Source organism: Cucurbita maxima, unplaced genomic scaffold (assembly GCF_002738345.1).
Source record: "Cucurbita maxima cultivar Rimu unplaced genomic scaffold, Cmax_1.0 Cma_Scf00023, whole genome shotgun sequence".
Lineage (NCBI taxonomy): Eukaryota > Viridiplantae > Streptophyta > Magnoliopsida > Cucurbitales > Cucurbitaceae > Cucurbita > Cucurbita maxima.
The window spans coordinates 1,056,464-1,073,661 of NW_019272039.1; the positions used below are offsets into that span (position 1 = coordinate 1,056,464).

At 38.3% G+C, this 17,198-nt stretch overlaps 3 protein-coding genes and 1 long non-coding RNA gene across 9 annotated transcripts; 2 read left to right on the top strand and 2 right to left on the bottom strand.

Annotated features, from left to right (window-relative positions):
- Positions 1–1,111: 1,111 nt before the first annotated feature.
- Positions 1,112–2,328, top strand: LOC111497472 (auxin-repressed 12.5 kDa protein-like). Its single transcript, XM_023148281.1, has 3 exons — positions 1,112–1,302; positions 1,461–1,659; positions 2,012–2,328. Exons 1-3 carry the CDS (start codon positions 1,203–1,205, stop codon positions 2,046–2,048), a joined length of 336 nt encoding a protein of 111 aa, XP_023004049.1. The 5' UTR covers positions 1,112–1,202; the 3' UTR covers positions 2,049–2,328.
- A 333-nt stretch (positions 2,329–2,661) lies between these two features.
- Positions 2,662–12,354, bottom strand: LOC111497468 (putative E3 ubiquitin-protein ligase RING1a). Of its 6 annotated transcripts, none has more exons than XR_002720616.1 (11): positions 12,038–12,354; positions 11,839–11,881; positions 6,337–6,395; positions 4,876–4,957; positions 4,660–4,780; positions 4,529–4,570; positions 3,762–4,262; positions 3,489–3,596; positions 3,205–3,399; positions 2,978–3,110; positions 2,662–2,696 (listed from the first exon to the last, which is right to left on the bottom strand). XR_002720616.1 is itself a non-coding variant. In XM_023148276.1 (11 exons), the coding sequence occupies exons 5-11, from the start codon at positions 4,929–4,931 to the stop codon at positions 3,057–3,059; spliced, it is 1,077 nt and encodes a 358-aa protein (XP_023004044.1). In that variant the 5' UTR covers positions 4,932–4,957; positions 6,337–6,395; positions 6,488–6,709; positions 11,440–11,881; positions 12,038–12,141; the 3' UTR covers positions 2,740–3,056. The 6 variants fall into 6 exon arrangements, 5 of the variants coding, with proteins under 5 accessions (XP_023004044.1, XP_023004043.1, XP_023004041.1 ...); XM_023148276.1 differs by lacking the exon at positions 2,662–2,696 and adding an exon at positions 6,488–6,709 and having other exon boundaries at positions 2,740–3,110; positions 11,440–11,881; positions 12,038–12,141; XM_023148275.1 differs by lacking the exon at positions 2,662–2,696 and adding an exon at positions 6,488–6,709 and having other exon boundaries at positions 2,740–3,110; positions 11,440–11,881; positions 11,980–12,122.
- LOC111497473 lies at positions 6,689–11,496 on the top strand. The gene is made up of 3 exons (XR_002720617.1): positions 6,689–6,763; positions 8,084–8,089; positions 11,407–11,496. It is a non-coding gene; the product is annotated as an uncharacterized LOC111497473 (long non-coding RNA).
- Positions 12,355–12,877: 523 nt separating the features above from the next.
- On the bottom strand, positions 12,878–13,710 carry LOC111497471 (squamosa promoter-binding-like protein 3). The gene is made up of 2 exons (XM_023148280.1): positions 13,334–13,710; positions 12,878–13,156 (listed from the first exon to the last, which is right to left on the bottom strand). The coding sequence occupies exons 1-2, from the start codon at positions 13,639–13,641 to the stop codon at positions 13,039–13,041; spliced, it is 426 nt and encodes a 141-aa protein (XP_023004048.1). The 5' UTR covers positions 13,642–13,710; the 3' UTR covers positions 12,878–13,038.
- Between the last annotated feature and the right edge of the window lie 3,488 nt (positions 13,711–17,198).

The following is a 17,198-nucleotide window of genomic DNA, read 5'->3' on the forward strand; positions in this document are numbered from 1 at the left end:
CGTTTGCTTTATGGCATGTCACTTTGAAAGGGCATACAACGAAGAGGATTAGTTTGTTCCCATTTCACGGTTTGTTTTCTTGGTTTCCTTATAAACTGTATCCCTCCGTCTTATCTGTTGTTGCTACGATGAGTTTCTGTAAAATGAAATATTGAAACTGGGCACAGCTTTAACAGATACAAGTGCTTCTTTCAAGCATCTGGTACTGTAGATGAAAGAAACAGCTGGTGAGTTCTTGAAGTTCCCAGTCTCATTTGTTTATTACTCAACGGTGACATGTTTCCTTTTAACAAATGAGATACAATGGAAAACATCAATGTTAGGCTGCTGTGAATTATCACCCCATTTTTTAGCTAACTCCACCAGATGAAAGTTTCCCAAGTCCCAACCATGAATTGGCTAGATTAAGAGGTCCATCGATTATGGCATGCCTTGAGCCTTGATGTATTATTTAAAGTATATAACCCAAGAAAAGATAAAAGAAATGGTAAGAAGATGAACTGATATTATTATCATATTCTGCATTTTCTTGTCTTAAGTTCGATCTTGAATGGCATGAACAACTGAAACAAAATCTGGGCCGTTGAACATCGAAGAACAAAGTCATTGCAGAGGGCCCCAGTCGTCTGGGACAAATCGGACAAAACCAGTTTTTTAATAGCAGCTGAGATTCCACTTGTACAGCAACCCGTAACCTGCTCCTGTAACTATATAATATCTCGAGCAGATATTTCTTTTCCTTTCTGTCACCATTTTTACTCGGTCTTCATCCTTATCCATTTGCCTTCTTTATATTTTAATTCCAGCTGATCATTTTTATATTGCCAGCTATGCTTCAAGTCTTCAAGTTTAAGTTATCGAACCATTTCTTGGCTGTCAGTTTTTAAGGATAATTTTGGATAAAAGCTGATGAGTTTAGTTGGTGAAGTTTAAATCGTCATATTCTTATTATGGATACTATGTTTCGTAAGTTTACGGTTAATTTTAAAATATAATGTAATGTAACTCTCGATGGTTATCTTTAGCTCTACGTTGTCTCGAGAAAGATAAAACTTTTGAGGAATCTTTTTTATTAGAAAAATGATGGGAAATAAAGAACAAAAATTACCCTACACACTTTGAGCCCTCAGAGCTCTATTTATATGACCATATATGACTATGAAATTGGCTTCTAAGTAAGTGAGGGAGTGAACTCAACAAACATGGTTCTGCTTGAGAAGCTTTGGGATGATGTTGTGGCCGGACCTCAGCCTGACCGCGGCCTCGGCAAGCTCAGGAAGATCAAGCCCTTGGTCGTTAAAGGTAACCCTTTTTGTTCATTTTCTATTTCTTCTGAATCTTGTTGATTGTCTCTTTTACTATAAGTTCTTGTTGATTATTGTCACTTTTACTAGTGGTTGGCTGCTTGTTTTTATGATTTACATCAACTTGTAACTATGATGTTTTCGGGATGGGTTTAGATTTGGATGGAGAGGGAAGCAAATACCAGAGCCAGATATCGCCGGCTACACCGGTGACACCTACAACGCCGTTTACGGCGGCGCGTAAGGATAATGTTTGGAGGAGCGTCTTCAACCCTGGTAGAAACTTTGCCACTAAGACTATTGGTGCTGAAGTCTTCGACAAGGCTCAACCCAACTCTCCAACTGTTTACGACTGGTGTGTACCCCCACTTTCCAACCTTTTATTTGGAGCATTGTATAATCCACGCGCCGCCGCAAAAGAAAGGCTGAGAAAGTCTGAAAAATACCATTTTTTTTTAAAAAAAAAAGAAAATTCTAGTAATGAAGAAATGAAATCGAAATCTAGGGGCATCTTGTCCTCTATATTCCCAACAGTTAATGGGTGATAAAAAGATTCGAAATTTTGATTCTTTGATATTCCGGAGTGAGATGATCTAAAGCCGTTAGTTCGTTGGACCTTCATCATGGTCCGGACATCTTGGGGCTTGATTGGTTCTCTATTTTTGTCCACATCGATCAAAACTGATACTGTTACTTTGTGATTTCAGGCTCTACAGCGGTGATACCAGAAGCGAGCACCGCTAAACAGTGGCGGTTGACTGGTGGTTACATGTAAATAGCGTCGGAAAAGGCTCATGTTTGGTGATGTGAACCTGGATGGGCTTATGATGTGTTTATGTATTTACGTGTCCTAACTAGGTGTTGGCATCTGAGCTGTCCAAGCAAGTTTTAGGTCCTTGTATGTCTGCTGACACGATCGATGGTCGGACTAGTCCGCCGTGCTCGGCGGTGATGGCGACTCATGATTGTTGTTTGAATAAAATGGTTTACTTGCAATTAAATATAATTAATCAGTTCAGAATGTGTAGTTCTGTTGATGTCCATCATTGTGATGAACCCTTTATCGTATCGTGTTATTGGGAGCTTGGTAATGGAGTGGGCCCACCACGCCCAAAAAGATCTAGTGTGGGCCAACTGTATTTCCTACTGGGGCCCACAAATGAAGTGGGTAACTGTTAGCTCTGGAAAAATCCTAAAGAAATAATAAAATAAATAAACGATTTATGGATAAGGATAGAGTCTGAATCAATCAGGTAGGTAGTGATTAAATTATTCAATCCACACCATAAGTTTCTGGAAAAGAAAATTAGTACATTAGAGATCAATTTCAGTGGGCTTTCGGATAGGAACCAACCATAACCAAATAGATTTAACTAAAATATTGCACCATCTCTGAGGAAAAATTACCAAAGAACTTAAAAAAAACTCGCTGATGTTACAATAAATTATCAAGACCAGATCTGAATTGAGATAGATTTCTGATAATTAGTGTTTCAACCACTAAGCTAAGCTATGTCAATCCATCGATTTGTGAAAATTGCACTCCTTCCAGGCGCATCAATTACAGGTAAAGGGGGGGAAACCAATAAGAAGAAACTAATGGAGGGGGTTAGATAACACATTCGGAAGGGGAAGAAAGACAACACATTGGTACATGTACGGAAATTACTTACATCTTCATTCCTAATATGAATCGCTAGTAAGCATAAGCATGTCTGCATGCAGAGATTTGATGGCTCTTTTTCTCCTTAGCTAAATAAGTTCGTCTTCAGTAGAACTGTAGCCCTTTATCTGATATGCCAAAAGCTGGAATCACGGCAACAAGCTCAAAAATTTGTAAGAAAAGGTATATACAGGTGTTCATTGCTGTAGTGGGTGTAGGTTCAAGTTCAAGGCATACCAGATAGCCACAAGCTAGACAGTGCGTTTTGAGTTTGACCATCGACAGCGTTTCTTGCTCGTTTAATATCTGTACACTATCTTTACATGGGTCCATAGGAGTTCTCGAGGTTGAAGGATTGAGTTTCATTTGCAGCTCTTTCACCATGTACATTTCAACGACATCGAAGGAAAGCGCAGTCTTGAGAGCAACATACTGAAGAAGAAAGGAAGCTCATTATTCAACAAAATAAATGGATAAGACTCTAAACGGATGAAGTGCAGCTCCATTTAATGAAACATTACTTGACTTAAGTGTCCAATCGTCACTGAAGGCCTGCAGCAAAGGAATGGTCTTTGCAATGCGGGTATTCTATTTTCATCCATGGAAACGAGCATAAGGTGGACGTCCAACTAAAAGTAAGGAAGAGAAGGCAAAGTTATTGATGGATGGAAACAAAGGGTCGCTGAGCTTTTATAAGCAGCATGCATGTAATTCAATAGGCAAGCCATGTATACGTAACATGTTATAGTTTATTCATAAGGAGGCTTGGTAACACATCAAATTTTTGTTTTTACCTCTTCGCTGATATTTTCCGTGTTTCGAACATAATCTGACAGCTTTGTGTGGCGGTTAGTCCTGGAGATTTTACCGGTCCCTCCATTAGTACCCCCATATCTAGTGTGACTTCTTATTCCACCTTTGCCCCATGAAAGTCTTTCTGAGCTACCAACAAGCCCCGTAGATGCACCAACTGATTCTTTGTTCACTTCATAATCATTTCCATTACCACCATCATCTGCCCCGTCAGCCCCTGTAGCTGAAGAAGACAAGGAAAATCTAACAGGACATCCTCTCCTGGATCTTTTAGGTCGTGTGTCCATTCGCTCGTCAGCAGAAGATGAATTTTTGCTTACATCATAATCATTTTCATCCTCGTTTTCATCAAAGCCTAGACTCTCAATATGATTCTGGAAGTTTTTTCGTCCTCTAGAACTCCATCTCCTTGAAGGTTTAGGACGTTTTCTACCCAAAGCTTCAGTTTGTTGTTGAAGTATCTGAGCAATGGAAGCTTGGATCTGCCAAATAACCAAAAACCAACATTTTAGACCAAATATGGACAGATCACGAGATGTTTCCAAGTCAAACAGAAAAGAAAAGCACAACAGCCGAACACATGCTCTATTTCATGTCCCAATGCTCCCACAACTTTGCATTGCATATTTATGAGGTTTCTCTTCTGTGGTTTCTTGTACATTGAACAATGTAGACTGAACTTATCAACTCTGGAAACAAACGAATGCATGTCCATACTAACACAATCCACAAAACTTAGCCTCTTCACCTGCTTATTGCGAGCTTTCTCTTCTTCTTGGAAAGCCAATTCCTGCAAAAATGAAACAATATAAAGTAGGCAGAGATGACGATATCAATCATCAAGCGCCAATCTTGCATGATAAACCATAATAATCCTACCTCTTCCTCATATTTGTCAATATCTGGATATAACACAGCAATCAAGGTATCATAATTTGGGTCATCTCTCAAAGAGCGTCGACTGGCACAATGAGTGCGGCAAGCAGGGCATTCATTGTTACTGCAACAACAAGGGGAGGGAAAATTGTGCAGTTACATTTAATTTCTAGAGCTGTACAGCAATTAACAGCATCAAAATAAAAACTAAGAGCATACCCTAGACGCATCGATTTGTCAATGCATTCCCTGCAGAAACGGTGCAGGCATTCCATCACGGTTCTAGTTTTTCTGATGATTCCTGCATATTTGAAATTGCAAAACTTCCATAATTCACCTAAGAAAACTACACGTGCATAAACGTGGAGATGCAGATGCTTCCTACATGAGTTCTGAGGTTGCCCATCAAATCCACCTAAATATATTTCCCCGTGCTAAGACTTTGAATGTCATGGCTCGTATAATTTGGATACACCCACTAAAAAATGTCAAAATTTTAGGAATATTTTGTTTTGGATTTTAGTTATTTTCTTACGAAAAAAATAACATGCTTTGGTGTTGCCTTTATCACAAAGCAGCATGTGCATGAACTGAATGTAAGGATCAATAATCTTGACAATATGAGTAAACAATGAGTTGAAGTCGTGCATACGCATATATCCATTAATTGTTATCTGTATACATGCAACACCATCAAAAAGCACTCGCTCCAAATGGACTTAAAATGTAGCCTGAAAGGGTAAGGTTCAAAGAGAAGCGCACAACACGGAAAGAAATGAAAACCAAATTCCGTAGCCTCATATACTTTCATTCAATCTACAATCAACTAGTTTCTCTTTGATGGATCTGCCTAATCACAAAACGCAAAACTCTACAACGACGTTAATTTAAAGACAAATTAGTGGAGGTGGAAAAGTTGATCATCTTAACTTATAATACGGATGGAAAATATAAATGTCCCCTAGAATACAAATGCACATTCAAAGTAGGTTCAAGGAGCCAAAAAATGCAATTATTTTAATTGTGTTTAGGACCTAGAGGAGGGGGGACGGGCATGAAATGTGTTCATTCCCGACACTGATAACCTAGAAGAATGGATTGTTGCGTGTAAATAATCTGATAAAGAAGTCATATCCCAACCAGTCTTAAATAAATAATTCAAAAAAATACAAAGCCAATCTGAGATTTTAAGTTTCGCTATCACACCCAGATTCAGGATTACAAACAGTCTCTATGTTCTCTGACACAACTTATATTCAAAAAGTTGATTTTATCACATCAAAATAGATTCTTAGATCAGATGGCTCCGAGGGCGATTGATTCAATAATTCATTTAAAATTAGTTCTCTCATCCTCCACATTTCATTCTGGACAAATCAAGCATTTGAAATAACCTTATTGATAGGCCATCTTCGCAATGCATATGTACATGAACAAAAATAAGTTAATTATATAGATGATTGATACTCAGGATATGACAACAATCATACTTGTTAAAATCAGTAAAAACCAGATGACATATTGCTGCCAATATAAAATAGCAAGTTTGTTTCAGAAGTAAACGTATTTAACTTTCAGAACATGGATTGTGTAAGAATTAAGGCCAGATGTTCAAATCGATGGAAATCTCGTCTTATTTGAGATAAATATGTTCAACAAAAAGGGATTATTAATACATACCTAAGCAGATAGGACATTGTACTTCTCTCCGGATGTCAGACAATTTCACGGCTATAAATCTGGAAAAGAAACCAAACAGAAGATTTAGGGAGTCGTAATAATAGCAAGACGCCTGAAATTGTGTTATTGTTCAGGGAATCGTACTTTTTACCATGCAACTAAAGAACCGATAAACAACTTTCGGTTCAGCATATAGATTCAAAAACACAACCCAAATGGTTCTTTCATCGCGCTAGCGCAAGAGTACCACCCAAGTTGCCCAAAATCTGGTAACTACCGTTCTTTTCGAAACTTCGGGTTTCCATTCGTTAACTTCTTGTAGTTTTCGTCAAATTGGATTCAGCAATCAATGGCGGGAACCAGTTATAGTAAGCTTGATACGACATTAAGCAAACGCTTGATCTCAGATCATGTGAGGTTTAACATCGTAAGGAAGCTGTTAAGGATAGTTGACCGTTCATTAAGGCAAATATCTAGATATTTGCCTTACATTACGGGTTACCATATTTTCTCTTTTACTAAATGCAAATATATTGTATTCATTTATTATTCTTTCCTTTTATCGCTATTTCCTTATTATTTGTAATTTACCTTATTTCTGTATTCTGTAAATGATTATAAATAAGAGAACTCTCACCACCATTTGGGTGTGGTGGATTAATCAAACATTCACATGGTATCAGAGCCCTTTCGGTTTAACAACCCTGATCCTTTCTTCTCTATGCTTCCGAATCTTGTTATCATCTTCTTCCTTTCAATACTCTAATCCATATGATCACCATCAAACTTTTTTCCTCCAATTATCTTCTTTGGAAAAGCCAACTTCTCCCTCTTCTTGAGAGTCAAGACATGCTGGGCTATGTCGATGGAACTATGGTTCCACCACCTCGCTTTGAACCAGAAACCTCCTCAACATTCAACCCCAAATATTTGGCATGGAGAGCAGCCGATCAACGACTTCTCTGTCTCCTGCTCTCCTCTCTCACTGAGGAAGCCATGGCTGTTGTCGTTGGTCTCTCTACTGCACGTGATGTTTGGCTTGCGTTGGAAACTACGTACAGCCATCAGTCAAAAGCTCGTGAACTGAGACTCAAGGATGACTTGCAGTTGATGAAACGTGGCACAAAACCTGTTGCTGAGTATGCCCGTGCCTTCAAAAAAATTTGTGACCAACTTCATGCCATTGGCAGACCCGTCGAGGACATTGATAAAGTGCATTGGTTCCTTCGTGGACTCGGCACCGAATTTTCAGCTTTTTCTACTGCTCAGATGGCTCTCACCCCTATCCCCTGTTTTGCAGATCTAGTCTCTAAAACTGAAAGTTTTGAGTTGTTCCAGCGCTCCCTTGAGTCCTCTGACTCCACTCCTACAGCATTCATAGCCACTAATCGTGGCCGCACCCATGAAAGTCACCCTGCTTCCTTTACCAACCAGCGAGGTCGTTCTTATTCTCACAAAAACAACTCTTCTAATCGAGGACGAACCCACTCAAGTCAGGGTCGTCGACCACCTCATTGCCAAATATGCCGCAAAGAGGGCCATTATGCTGACCGCTGCAACCAACGGTATGTTCGACCTGATTCTTCTCATGCTCACCTTGCTGAAGCCTTTAACACGTCATGTTCTATTGCTGGACCCGATGCTGCTGATTGGTTTTTGGACACTGGAGCTTCGGCCCATATGACTGCCGACCCATCAATTCTGGATCAGTCTAAAAATTACACGGGTAAGGACTCTGTGATTGTAGGAAACGGTGCATCCCTACCCATTACCCACATCGGTACTCTTTCTCCTGTTCCAAATATTCACTTATTAGATGTCTTGGTTGTCCCTCACCTCACTAAAAATCTTCTTTCCATAAGTAAATTAACGTCTGATTTTCCTCTCTCCGTTACATTTACTAATAATCTTATTACTATCCAGAATCATCAAACAGGAAGGGTGGTGGCAACCGGTAAAAGAGATGGAGGGCTATATGTGCTGGAGCGCGGCAACTCTGCTTTTATTTCAGCCCTTAAAAACAAATCTTTACGTGCTTCATATGATTTATGGCATGCTCGTCTGGGTCATGTGAATCATTCTGTTATTTCTTTTTTAAATAAAAAAGGTCATCTTTCTCTTACGTCTTTATTGCCTTCTCCATCATTATGTAATAGTTGTCAGCTTGCGAAAAGCCATCGATTGCCTTATTCCCGCAATGAACGTAGGTCGTCTCATGTGTTAGATCTTATTCATTGTGATCTTTGGGGTCCTTCTCCCGTCAAATCAAATTCGGGTTTTCTTTATTATGCTATTTTTATTGATGATTATTCTCGATTCACTTGGTTTTACCCTTTAAAATTTAAATCTGATTTTTTTGATATTTTTCTTCAATTTCAAAAATTTGTGGAAAATCAATATTCTTCTCGTATCAAGGTATTTCAAAGCGATGGTGGTACCGAATTTACTAGTACTTGTTTCAAAACTCATTTACGTAATTCTGGCATCCACCATCAACTCTCTTGTCCATATACACCTGCTCAAAATGGTCGTGTTGAGAGAAAACATCGTCATGTGACTGAGACTGGCTTGGCCCTTCTCTTTCACTCTCATCTTTCTCCTCGTTTTTGGGTTGACGCCTTCAGCACTGCAGCTTATATTATCAACCGGTTGCCTACTCCACTTCTTGGAGGTAAGTCACCCTTTGAACTCCTTTATGGCTACACTCCACATTATGACAATTTTCATCCCTTTGGTTGTCGTGTTTATCCTTATTTGCGTGATTATATGCCTAACAAGCTTTCTCCCCGCAGCATTCCTTGTATTTTTTTGGGTTATAGTCCTGTTCATAAAGGGTTCCGCTGTCTTGATCCCGCCACCACTAAGCTATATATCACCTGCCATGCTCAATTTGATGAAACTCACTTTCCTGCTATCCCTAGCTCCCAAGCCCAACCTCTTTCCACTATTCCTATTTCAAATTTCTTGGAACCACATCTTCATCATATTGATTCATCCCCCCCTACCACTTCATCACCGCACATTCCTCAATCCAGTTCATCCCCGTGTGATATTTGTTCTGACCTTGTAGATGAGTCTGTGCAGGTTGATACTTCTCTTGCAGGTTCCACTTTGTCACCCTCGACTTCTAATTCAACCTCTATTGAACCTCCTGTTGATTTCTCTTCTTTGGGCACTCATCCTATGATCACACGCGCCAAAGCTGGTATATTCAAGACTCGTCATCCAGCAAATCTTGGTATGTTGGGCTCATCTGAACTTCTCTCTGCTCTTCTTGCATCCACTGAGCCAAAAGGATTCAAATCTGCGGCTAAGAATCCTGCTTGGGTGGCTGCCATGGATGAAGAAATTCGAGCGTTACAACAAAATGATACTTGGACTTTGGTTCCTCGCCCTGCCAACACCAACATCGTGGGCTCTAAATGGGTGTTTCGTATTAAATATTTGCCCGATGGATCCGTCGAGCGTTTCAAGGCTCGTCTCGTTGCCAAAGGTTATACTCAGGTTCCTGGTCTTGACTACACTGACACTTTCAGTCCAGTTGTCAAAGCTACCACTGTCCGTGTTGTGCTTTCTATTGCAGTCACAAATAAATGGCCTCTTCGACAACTTGATGTCAAGAATGCTTTTCTCAATGGAACGCTTATTGAACGTGTTCATATGGAACAACCTCCTGGGTATGTTGATCCTCGATTTCCAAAGCATGTTTGTCTATTAAAGAAAGCTCTCTATGGCTTAAAGCAAGCTCCTCGTGCTTGGTTTCAGCGTTTTAGCTCATTTCTTCTCACACTTGGGTTTTCTTGTAGTCGCGCTGACACGTCCCTTTTTGTCTTTCATCAGCAATCTAACCTTATCTATTTGCTTCTTTATGTTGATGACATTATTGTTACCGGCAACAACTCATCTCTTATTAACAGCTTTACTCGCAAGCTTCATTCTGAGTTTGCTACCAAAGATTTGGGTTCTCTCAGTTACTTTCTTGGTCTTGAAGCTTCACCCACTCCTGATGGTCTCTTTATCAGTCAGTTAAAATATGCTCGAGATATTCTTACTCGTGCTCAGTTGCTCGATAGCAAACCAGTTCACACTCCCATGGTTGTTTCTCAACACCTGACTGCTGATGGTTCTCCTTTCTCTGATCCTACTCTCTACAGATCTCTTGTTGGCGCCCTTCAGTACTTGACTATCACGCGTCCAGATATTGCCTATGCTGTCAATTCTGTCAGTCAATTCTTGCATGCCCCTACTGCAGATCACTTTCTTGCTGTCAAACGTATTCTTCGCTATGTCAAAGGAACACTCCACTTTGGTCTTATCTTTCGTCCATCCACTGTTCCTAGTACGCTAGTCGCTTATTCGGATGCTGACTGGGCTGGTTGTCCCGATACTCGTCGTTCTACATCCGGCTATTCTATTTATCTTGGTAACAATCTCATTTCTTGGAGTGCCAAAAAGCAACCTACTGTATCACGCTCCAGCTGTGAATCTGAGTATCGTGCTCTTGCCACAACTGCTGCTGAACTTCTTTGGGTTACGCATCTTTTGCATGACCTCAAGGTCCCTATTTCACAGCAGCCCTTACTCTTATGTGACAACAAAAGTGCTATTTTTTTGAGCTCTAATCCTGTTTCTCACAAGCGGGCCAAGCATGTTGAACTAGATTATCATTTCCTTCGAGAACTTGTTATCGCTGGCAAACTTCGTACACAATATGTACCCTCTCATCTCCAAGTTGCTGACATCTTCACAAAGAGTATTTCTCGACCTCTCTTTGAATTTTTCAGATCCAAGCTTCATGTTCGTTCAAATCCGACGCTCAGCTTGCGGGGGGGTGTTAAGGATAGTTGACCGTTCATTAAGGCAAATATCTAGATATTTGCCTTACATTACGGGTTACCATATTTTCTCTTTTACTAAATGCAAATATATTGTATTCATTTATTATTCTTTCCTTTTATCGCTATTTCCTTATTATTTGTAATTTACCTTATTTCTGTATTCTGTAAATGATTATAAATAAGAGAACTCTCACCACCATTTGGGTGTGGTGGATTAATCAAACATTCACAGAAGCTAAAACGATGTGAGCTTCGACGTCATTACCCATCCAACAGCAGCAGCTCGTAGCGTATCCAAAAACACTGATTGCGTACACGACCAAGAAAATCCACCCCGCGCACAAGATCCAGCCCTCAATTCCACTACCCTTAATCGGAAAGGAAACTCAAAACTAGAAATAGAGAAAACTCCGGCGCAGGAGTAAAATCGACGTAAGCCTCAGCACGTGAAACCTACACAACTCGTATTCTAATACGCTCGCAGCAAGAACTTAATGAACACTACCGCGAAGCAAACCTCCCAAATCAATCCCAAGCAGTTACGCACCAAATTATTCCATAATCAAGCAGACGAAATAAATCAAAAGAACAAATAGAGTAAAAAGGAACAGCACGACGAACAAAAAGAACCAAACCAAAAACAGAGCTCATAAACGGAACATACTCATCCATATCTCCTTGACTGGACGAAGGGCATCGATCGGATTCTGACGAAACAAGGAGCAACATAGAACACCACAAACTCAGTACAGACACAAAAAAAGAATTAAGCAAACAAACAACAACATATATGAAATGCAGGAACCTCAACCACTGGGTCACATCGTCGAAATTTAGGGTTCTGAGCAGAAAAAGAAGCGTACCCTCAGATTCTCCATCTTCAGAACGTTCATTGAAGCTAGCATGGAGTAGCGGCAAAAGCTGAACATCGTCAGCCTCGTAAGCGCGCTTCTGAGCCGGCATTGCTTGGGTTTCAATCAAAATAAGTTGAAGAACACAACTAACAAATTTGTAAGTTGAGCAAAGTTTTGGCGTCTGTAGAGATGATGAAGGGGGACGGTGGGCGCCGAGGCAAAGGTGTGGGAGCCTCGTGCTCTTGCTTTTCTTTCGACCTACGAAATTTCGACGGCATCAGATTTGATATAAAGCAGCTCCACTCCACTCCACACCAAAGAATTTGTACACAAACAACAGTCTAGGGCATTTTGGTAATTCCAATTCATTCCTATTTTCGTTTATAATTAATTAAAACGCTCAAATTCTTCATATAATTTTGCAAATCCATGTTTATAAGTCGTCATAGAGAAATGTTGTAATGCATTAAAAGTAATAAATAAAGTATATTTTTAATATCCATAAATAATTTGTCGTCAACTCTGTTATTAATTATAAATATATAATAATTCATAAAAAATTTATTATGCATTCACAATAATTATAATTTAAAATCAGTATAAATTAAATTACAATAATTTAAAGCAAAAAGAAAAAACGTATACACCTTAATAAGCTGCCAGTGGACATGTAAGATTATTTTCCGAAACTTATTTTAAACACTAAAAAAAAAAAAAACTAAAATGAAAAAAATAGGTCGGCTTCCGTACAAGAGAGATGAACGCAGATATTTAATATTTAATATTTATATATAAAAATGAAAACTTCGGCCTAAACAGCAAAAGCTTACAGACAAACGCCCAAAGAAAACCGATGAAAAACAGGAAACTAATTAAGTTGGTTTTCGTTTGACAGAAGAGAGAGAGCATAATTAACTTCAACTTCACTGCACCAACTCTTCTTTCTTAGTACTAATCTGTATTATTATTATTATTATTATCATTATTAATTAGTAGTTCTTATGTCACTGTCAAGTGGAGGATTGTCCCTGGAAGTCCGGTAAGTTTTTCCGCCGCCGTTCATTGTGTCCGGCCAAACGTCTCCGGCAGCTTCTTTTTGTCTCATCGAACTCTGATACCGAATGAAACCTGTAATAATAATAACACAAGAAAACACTCCAAATTAGTGATGGCTTATATTTTTTATATTCATAACTGTTAAATATTAAATCTTTTTTTTTTATATATATATATAATTTATTTACGCTAAGCTTGGTGATTGGTTAATGTGTATTTTTTATTTTATTTTATTTTTTTTTCCTTTACCTACTACACTGTTGGCAAAAGCGCTGTTCGAGTCCGGCCAAAATCACCACTGCTGCCTTGGAATGGAACTCACACACCTTGTGGCGGCGGTGGTACGCCCTGGCGCCGTTCAGATCGACATTGCAGCTGTCGGCTTGGCAACGCGCCACCGAAGTCCTTCCTCCTCCGCTGCCGCTTCGGCTACTACTCACGGCTCTCTTCTTCCTCTCGTCTTCTACAAACCCTACTTCGTCGTCGTCGTCTTCCTCCTCCTCCTCCTCCTCTTCCTCCACTGGGTCCCCCCAACCTTGATCTCCTGAGTTTTCCATTTTTGCAGAGAAGCCTATGTGGAGCAACTCGGAAGAAACATACACTATATATAAACTACAACGGAAATAACAAGTGAGTGGAGGACCGCAGCTTCCATGCATTATTTTTTTTATTTTTTATTTTTGCCTATATACATAATTATTAATAAGCTTTCAATAAATCTTAAAAATTCAAAATTATTAATTCTCTATACTGTTAAAAAATTATTAGTGTATATAATTATCTGTCCTTGTCCAAGTGCTATTCTTTTCTTTACCTTGTGTGGTTGCCTCGTGCTTCAAAATATTTGTCTATCAATTTTTGAGATTCTTTTCGAGTATTATCTAATCACATCAATTCATCGAATCGTTAAACTTATGAATGAACTGGTAGTTTCCTTTTCGAATTTCATATCCATATATGTATGTTTTTATATATTTGTATACTAAGAATAAATTCATCTTTCATGATATTGACATATTGTAGCTTGTGTTTTACATTAACGTTTTTTTTCTTTTAAAATCAACTTTATTCTATAATTCAAGAATTTAAAGTAAAATTATAAGAACCCAATTCAAGAAAAATGGATTAAGACAAGCAATAAATGGGAGAGAATCTTCACTATGTTAAATATATAATATAAAATATTGATAAATAATCATACCCATGGGTTTTTAAACCTATAGTTACAAATATAAATATTTGAAAAAAAATTTATGACGTTTAGGGACTAAAACCATATTATAAGTACTATGTGTTCTAATTTGTAATTATAAGCTTTAAGAAAACATTAGGAAATATGTCACATGGTGAAATGTATAGTATTTGGGGAATGGCGTAAAGGAAGAGTCTTTGTCGGTATAATAGTTGACAGTCATTTTCCATTGGACAGATGGAGGACGATTCCGAGTGTATTATTGACAAACCTGGCCCAAAGGTGACAGCCCTATATCAGCCAATGATTTCGACACTGTCCACCTATGGATCTTTGCCACGTGGCATCATATGGTGAATACTTGTGCACGGTAGCCTATGCCCCTCTTTTTTCATTTTTCCTTTTTTTTCTTTTTTTTTTTTGCGAGATTTGAGACGACTTTTGTTTTATGGGCGCCAATTGGTTTGGAGCTTAGTGGGCAACTGTCCTATATTCTTTTATGCTTTTATATTAATTTTTGGGGGGTAATTATCGGGTACATCATGGACCACAATGATGCAGCTGCCTAATTCATTTTGGTCCACCCATCTGTTCCCGAAGGATGGTAAATCAGAACCTTATTCTCCTGCCAACTGTATCCACTTTGACTATTTCAATTTTCTTTTTCTATTTTCTATTTCTGGAAAATTGCACAAACAATTTAATGAAAATAGTATATTTATATTAAAAATTTATAAAAGCTCATTTTGTATTGGGCAAATTAAATTTAAAGGATAATCGAATGTATGACATAATGTTCAACTACGTAAGCAACCTTATCATATTAGAATGTAATTTTTAATATGCCTAAAAAGTAGGATTCTTCGACAACAAAGTTTAGGGGTACCCTAAGCTTGTAAAAAAACACACCAAAATTAATAATAATAAAATCAGATTTTAATTTTTAAAAATCAAGTTTATAAATACGATATGTTTTCCACTTTTTACGTATATTTTTAAAAATAGACCCAAATTTGAAAAACAAAATTTTAAATATTTATAAGGGGTCATAAATATTAATGTTTGCAATGCTTATATAAATATAATGAAAATATTTATAGGCTAATTAGCACATTTTGTCCATTTTTAAACCACGGCAAGTAGAAAATCAGGTAATTAGAATGATTTAGCTTTGAAAAATAAAACTACATAAGTTAATGTGTTAAGTTTATAATTTAACTTTTATATCAATTATTTTCTTATTTATAAAAGTAATAAATAACAAAAAACGAAACAAGACAAGACAAGGTACAACACCTCAAATTTTATGCTGGTTAGCCGGTTTGTAAGAAGAGCTTATATATTGGGCCTTGCAGGGCTCTCGGGCCCATTTAGAAAGCCGGACCAGCTTGTAGGCCCAAGTTTTGCGTCCTCGTTACGGACATTTAGGCCTTTACCAGGAGGATATGGATCTCTAGGTCCACATAATAAAGCAAAATATTTTTATAAATAGTTTGAAAATAATATATTTTCATAAAAAAAATTTATTAAAAATTCCTTTTCGATTACAATAAACCATGATTTCATTATTTTGGGGTAGTGGAGGGGTGGACAACAGATCTTTGTGTTAGACGAACACGACTCTCCACAATTGTATGATAATCGCAAGCTCTCATGGTTGGGCTTTTCTCCAATAGAGAGAGTATTCTTTGGTTACAAATCTATGATTATTTCCTAAATTAACCGTTGTGTGACTTTCATCCAACACCTTCCCTCGAACAAAGTACGCCTCCCCTCAATCAAGGCTCGACTCCTTTTTCTTTGGAAGTCTTCGTCATTTTTTGACCAAGCCATCGATTTCTTTGGAAGTCTTCGTCATTTTTTGACCACGCCATCGAGGAGCCTCACTCTTTTTTTTTTTTCTTTTTTGAGTCCTTGTTTGAGAATTCTATTGACATGACTAAGTTTTATTAGGGCACGACTTTGATACCATGTTAGACGAACACAACTCTCGATAATGGTATGATATTGTCCATTTTGAGCACAAGCTCTCATTGCTTTAGTTTGGGCTTCTCCAGAAGGTCTCATGCCAATGACGAGAGTATTCCTTGATTATAAACCTATGATCATTCCCTACATTAGCCGATATGAGACTTTCATCCAACACTTTGCACCGACTACCCCACTGAGTGCATGTTTCCAATGGGTCGTGTCTCAATTTTTTCTCTCTTGTGGCTTTGGGTGACCGATTTAGCTATGTAGTAGCCTTGATCCAACACGATTTGGTCTTCCCTGCGTGAGGTGGGGTCTATTTTTCAGTTTGTCTTCACAGTAGTTTCACACTTTAAATCGAGTGTATGTATATGAAAGTGATGCATGAAATTGGAAAGAAAACATTGTGGAGGGCTGAAGGGAGAGTGGGGGATCATTGAAGGGATAAAGGTGCCATAAGGAACAGTCCAAAATGCGTTTAGATACCCATAATTAGGCGCCCTACCCATACAAATACAAATATACACCCTCAATGCTTCCTTGTCCTTTTTTTTTCTATCGTAGTTATTAAGAGATGGCTACATTGAAACGATCTGGTTGAATGAAATAGATAAGCGGAGGGAAAATGAAAATGATGTTGGATCAAATCATAAATATGAAGAGAGGAAAAGGGTGTGTAAAAGCTGAAGTGGATATATATTTGCATGGAAAAGAAAGAAGGTTTCTACAAGGCATGGCATTGGTTCATGTCTCAAACTGGTTGAATTTGATGCACTTAACCAAACCCAGTTGTGTTGACTAACAGAAGAGGTATGTTGAAAGCGAAATGAAGAAGGTTGCGAAGTGAATGGGTTGTTTTAATTACATGTTTGTGAGCAAGTTGGGTCATTGTGGCGAGGCATTGATGGGTACACCAACCTCTCTCACTAGTTTTCTATTTGGAATCTCTTG